The 6,156-nt window shown below is 35.3% G+C and overlaps 1 protein-coding gene across 1 annotated transcript in view; it reads right to left on the reverse strand.

Moving 5' to 3' along the window:
• LOC102764473 (chromosome unknown open reading frame, human C9orf84) overlaps positions 1 to 6,156 on the reverse strand; it is a 56,975-nt gene that overhangs the window by 29,454 nt on the left and 21,365 nt on the right. The window contains exons 9-10 of the mRNA XM_006771185.2: positions 4,733 to 4,827; positions 3,740 to 3,982 (exon numbers count right to left, since the gene is read on the reverse strand). Of these exons, the coding sequence (XP_006771248.1) occupies positions 3,740 to 3,982; positions 4,733 to 4,827 (338 nt within the window). The remainder of the gene's footprint in view (positions 1 to 3,739; positions 3,983 to 4,732; positions 4,828 to 6,156) is intronic.

The raw sequence follows: 6,156 nt of genomic DNA on the forward strand, positions 1-6,156 counted from the left end.
CCACAGGCCAGGCTGAGGGACCACCTCCCCCCCAAGTGCACAAATTTTTGTGCACCGGGCCTCTAGTCCTATATAATAAAAGGCTAATATGCAAATCGACCAAATGGTGGAACAACTGGTTGCTATGATGTACACTGACCACCAGGGGGCAGACGCTCAACACATGAGCTGCCCTTGGTGGTCAGTGGGCTCCCACAGGGGGAGTGCCGCTCAGCCAGAAGCCAGACTCACAGCTGGTGAACGCAGCAGTGGTGGCAGGAGCCTCTCCTAAGCTAAGGATGTCTGACAGCTTAGGCCCAATCCCCAAGGGCTCCTGGACTGTGAGAGGGTGCAAGCTTGGATGAGCCCTTCTCCCCTGCCCCCCTAGTGCATGAATTTCATGCACCGGGCCTCTAGTGCTTCATATAAGATACGCACATGCTGCAACATGAATGAATCCTGAAAACACCCTAATGAAAGAAGCTAGTCATAAAAGACCAATATTATATGATTCTAGTTATATGAAATGTCCAAAATAGGCAAATCTGTAAATACAGAAACTAGATTAGTGGTTCCATATCTGGGCAAAATGGGGAGTGACTACTGAGTACAATATTTCTTTTGGGGTTGGTATAAATGTTCTAAAGTTGATTGTGGTGAGGATTATACAACTCTATGAATATATTAAAAAACACTGAATGGCATACTTTAAATGGGTGAATTATATGATATGTGAATTATATTTCAATAAAGCTGTTATATACATATATATTTAAAAGATATACAAATGGTCAATGAGCATGTAAAAAGATGCTTTTCATCATTAGTCATCAGGAAAATACAAATTAAAACTACAGTGAGATACCACAAAACACCCATTAGAATGACTAAAATTCAAGACTCTTGATACTAAGTGTTGGCAAGGATATAGAGTAACTGGAATTGTCACACATTGCTGTCGTGAATGTACAATGGTGCAACCAAGTTTGAAAACAATTTAATTGTTTCTTATAAAGTTAAACATACACCTACTACAAGACCCAGCAATTCTACTCCTAAATAACCACTCTAGAAATGGTAACATGTGTCCACAAAAAGATTTGGACAAGACTATTCGTAGTGGTCTTATTAATAATGGTAAAAAACTGGGGTGGGGGGATTCAGGAGAGTTGATAAACAAACCATGATACAGTCATATAATGAAAAATTCCTCAGTAATAAAAAGAAAAGAGTTAGTTATACACAGTACATCATGAGTGAATCTCAAAATGTTATGCTGCGTGGAAGAAGACAGGCACAAAAGAATTCATATTATATGATTCTATAGATAAAATTCTATAACAAGAAAAACTAATATATAGTGATAGACAGTAGACCAGTAGTTACTTGGCTGGGATCAGGGCTGAAAGCTGGCAGGGGAGAGGAGTGAGATGGAGGGAGAATCATTGCAGAATGCAAAGGGTCACAAGGGAACTTTTTGGTGTTAGAAATATTCTATACCTTATTTATTTATGATGGTAGTTTCATATTTGTCAAAATGCATAAAACTGTACAGTTAAGAATGTGTACATTTTCCCTGACCAGTTTGGCTCAGTGGATAGAGTGTTGGCCTGCGGACTGAAGGGTCCTGGGTTCGATTCCAGTCAAGGGCGTGTACCTCGGTTGCACGCACATCCAGAGTGGTGGGTGTGCAGGAGGCAGCTGATCAATGTTTCTCTCTTATTGATGTTTCTAAATCTCTATCCCTCTCCCTTCCTCTCTGTAAAAAAAAATCAATAGTATATATATATATGTTTAAAAAGAATGGGTACATTTTATTATATATAAATTATACCTCAAAATTTATTTGAACAAAAATGCTAAATATTATAAATTAGGGAAGTATATGGCTAGGGCTTAAATCATAATCTTTGGGAAGATAAATTTTATATTTTCCCTTCCAAAACATGGTCTAGAATTTTTTTATTTTTGTTTTGTTTTTATTAGAGGTATTGGTATAAGAAACATTTTACTTTTCTCTTAACTATACTAAATATAACACAAAACTGGAAAAGTGCAAGAGTAATGATGAGTGTAATGAGTAATGACAACTAAGGGTTGGCCTCAATTTGTGAGTACTGAGAACTATGGTGCACTAGAGGGCGTGTGTTCTAAAATGGTGAGTAGCTATTGGCCCCAGCCAAATGTTGCCATATAAAAATGAGTCTGGCCCTAACTGGTTTGGCTCAGTGGCTAGAGCATCGGCCTGCGGACTGAAGGGTCCCAGGTTCGATTCCGGTCAAGGGCATGTACCTTGGTTGTGGGAACATCCCCAGTAGGGGGTATGCAGGAGGCAGCTGATCGATGTTTCTCTCTCATCGATGTTTCTAACTCTCTATCCCTCTCCCTTCCTCTCTGTAAAAAATCAATAAAATATATTATTGAAAAAATGAGTCTGGTTTTTGGAATCATAAAGATAATTTCAAAATGCAGATCATTTATGACAATCCTCCAAATTTTTAATGTTGGTAACTAATTAAAACACCATATGGATCAATAATATGTGGACTGAATAGAATCTGAATGGTACCAATTTGAAATTTCTGAGCTATTTTCTAGAGATATCTTGGTATGTTTAACAGGTAAATAGAAACTTTATTATTTCATTTTTCTGTTTATTTTCTTCTATTACTTTCTCTTGACCATGGGCCCCTGATACAGTTATTTACTTTTTGAACATCAGATTAAATTATCATCATAATGTTACTGGGTATCAAGGCAAATTATTTATTTTAACTTTAAAATAGTTACATATCATAATAAAGACTTTATATCACTTTATAGATTTAATACATGATGCTGTATATTTGAAGACACCATAAAATCTTCCTTTCCCTTTTCTGTGTCTAGCACTCTGACCTATTCTCTTTAAAAATTCTTCTACCAGGGATAACCATCTAGGCTTTGGGTAGACTGGTGTGCATTTGCTTCACAAAGTCTATTTATTCTTCTTCCTACTATATCCAAAGCCCTCTGTCTTCTGTTTTTGAAAGATCCCTTGCTGATAACAATTCTTACCCCAATTCTTATCTCCTTAAAGCAGTATCCTAACATCCACAATAATTTCTAAAATTCACTTTTAAATATATTTATTTACTCTATAATAAACTAAAAGTAAACTTTCCCAACTCCAATATTGTTTATTAAATAATACATATATACTTCAAAAAGATATAATTCATAGTAAGAATGTTCCATTTACTATAATGGCATATATAGCAAACAAAATAACTCAAAAGATTGAAATTCAAAAGACATTTTTGTCTTCTTAAATTATACAAGTAAAAAAATGCTAAATGAGTAAGTGTTTTGGTAACAAAGGAAGATTTTCTATTGTTGAAGAGAGATCATAAGATATTATTGAGCAAAGTTCAGCTGTCAAAAAAATAACACTGCTGGTTTGTGTCCAGGCTACGTAAACAGAAACTGAGATGGCAATTAATTGTTTGTAAAAGAAAACAAAGTCACTAATTGAAAATGGCTAGGAATTTCAAAACTGTAGAATTTTAGGACAAAAGGATTTTAGGATTTAGCTAGTCAAATTTTCATATTTTTCCAAGGAAGAAAATGGGGCTTGGTGAAGCTCAAAGCTATAAATTCTGGCAGAGCCAGAGCTAATATTGAATGCTGAAATTTAGTTATATTTCCCCAATCACCTGTATCGAATATCGTTTCAACCTGAAAATGTTCATACAAGTGGTATTTACTATTATGTACTTACATTCTAGTTCAGGTACTTTTGTAGGCAAAAATACCTCCACTTTAGTGTCATCTGAAGGTAGATCCTGATTGCTGACATATGTAGTCAGATGTTCCAAAGTTTCTGTCACTCTCGGATTTAGTCCTGCTTGTTTCGCGCACTCTGTGCTCACAGGAGTAACCACAAGGCTTTCTTCCTCAATTGAAAATTTCTTCTTCAAATCTGTAACTGAGTATTGATTGTTGGGCTCTTCTGTTCTTGGCACTTAAAAAACAACAATGGAAAAAAACAAAACAAAACGCCACACAACAAATAATCTGAAACAGTTCACAGGGCAAAAGAGATGAAAAATACAATAAACAGGACCACTGAAAATTTCTCGTGCAATAGATTTTCACACATTAGGGAAAAAATGTGAAACTTAAAGTGATATCTGGTATTTCATCTTCCAGATGCTAATATGTGTAAAAATTCAAAATATTACAGCATAGTAGCCATATAAAAGATTTACTTTAATCTGTGGAAATATCATGAAGTTAAAATTATTCTAATATTTAGTAGGAGATCGGACTACTACTTGACTATTTTAGCATTTACTAAATTAGTACATTTGACAACATTTTTAAAGAGTTAACACAAGATATATTTGAACAGAAATTCTGATTCATTATAATGAGATTAAACAAGAAGATAAACTTGATCCGATTTTATGATGACTATCAGCTTAGATAACAAGGCACAGAGCTTTCTGCTTCAATACCTTTAGCCTAAATAGGGACAAATCATAATGTATGGAGGAACTGAAGTTGCACAACTACTTAGCATTTTTATCTGCATTTAAGCATCAACCCAAAATTAGGATTATGAATTTTAAAATTCTAATTTTAGAACTGTGTCTTTTTATAATGATGGTAATAATAACACTAAATATTTTATCAGACAATTACATTTCTACTGATTGTACATTTTTTGTCTATACACTTCATTTAGCATTCAAAATCAATTAATATTTACCTGGAAGCAAACATGAGTTCTGAGAGCTTCTGCAGCTTTCGGATTCCAACACTGTACAGTCTTCATTAGCTGATTTTTCAGCAGTAAGCAAACTACTGGGGGGTGGGGGGAGTAGGAAAGGAGTTAGAGTTTAATACATTAATAATATTATGTCTTTTTTGAATAATAAATATTTTTAAGAAAAGTAGTTCTTTACATTCAAAAGCAAAGTGAAGAATTAACTATTTTATAAATGTATAAGCTGAAGTAGAGAGTTCCATAGACCAAATTTCAAATTCTTCCTTTCTCCTCCCCTGGGAAGGTTTGGCAATTTGTCAACCCTTTCATTGGTCCTGCTTGCCAGTAACTTAATTACTACCTCTATCTCTCTCAGTGAACCTGGAGCCAGAGGAGGCTGGCTTGGGAGGGTTTTAGCACTTTATTCCATAAATTGTGCTAGCACCAACCCTATAAGTCATTCAAAATAATTTTTTTTTTACATAAAATTGTTCTGCTTACCATACAAAACAGCAGTTTCAACACCAACTTTTACAAAATTGCTGTCCCCAAGTCCATTCTAAACCAAAAATTTGGAGCCTCTACTGGCTGAGCATCAGAACTATGAAAAAGTTCTGTCTGCTCTACCTTCTCAGGAAGTGACAGGTCCTAACATTTAGTTCAGTTCCTTCAATTTTGATGGGTGTGTGAGTGAGAGATATGTGTCTGTGCATTTTTGGTCCTAAAGGGAGAAAATATGCAATCAATATAAATTATAGCACATCAACAACTATGAAGATGCTAGCCTTGGTAGGGAAGTGAGCATTAATTCACAACCTCCTTAATCTATGCCCCCAAACTTTCTAAGCCCTCCTAAATAACAACTGATGGTATTCTGTTTCTCTCTTCATATGAAACATACTAGAGGCTCAGCACGTGAAATCGTGCAAGACCTAAACCTGCCACACCGCAAGACTCAGAGTCCCTCCCGCCACTGCCACGGGACCCACCAATGCACCTCCTGGTGACTGGTCATTTGGTCGTAATGGCGTTACGGCCACTTGGCCTTTTATAATGTAGATATGAGCATGCTAATGATAAGTACTGCTAGTTAAATTGACAGTCCTGGGCTAAGAAAGCTAGGTTTTATGTCTAAACAATCCAAATTACCCACATAATAAAATAATCTGATATGTAGTGGCCAAATTTGAGAATCTAAACAATTGTTGAACCTTACCAAGGTCTATGGCAACTGGACACATCTGATTGTAGGTAATTATTTTAAAGTAAAAAGAAGGGGAAATATTTAGGCCGGCCAAGTCCAACAGGAGACTGTAATATAGACATGTATTCTTATGCTTAATGGAAATTTCTGAAGACATATCTGAATTTGATATCTTCTTTGATTATATATAAAGATATTCATAATTAAGAAATCAGCTAATATG

Source organism: Myotis davidii, unplaced genomic scaffold, assembly GCF_000327345.1.
Source record: "Myotis davidii unplaced genomic scaffold, ASM32734v1 scaffold64, whole genome shotgun sequence".
In the NCBI taxonomy this organism is placed as follows: Eukaryota; Metazoa; Chordata; class Mammalia; order Chiroptera; family Vespertilionidae; genus Myotis; species Myotis davidii.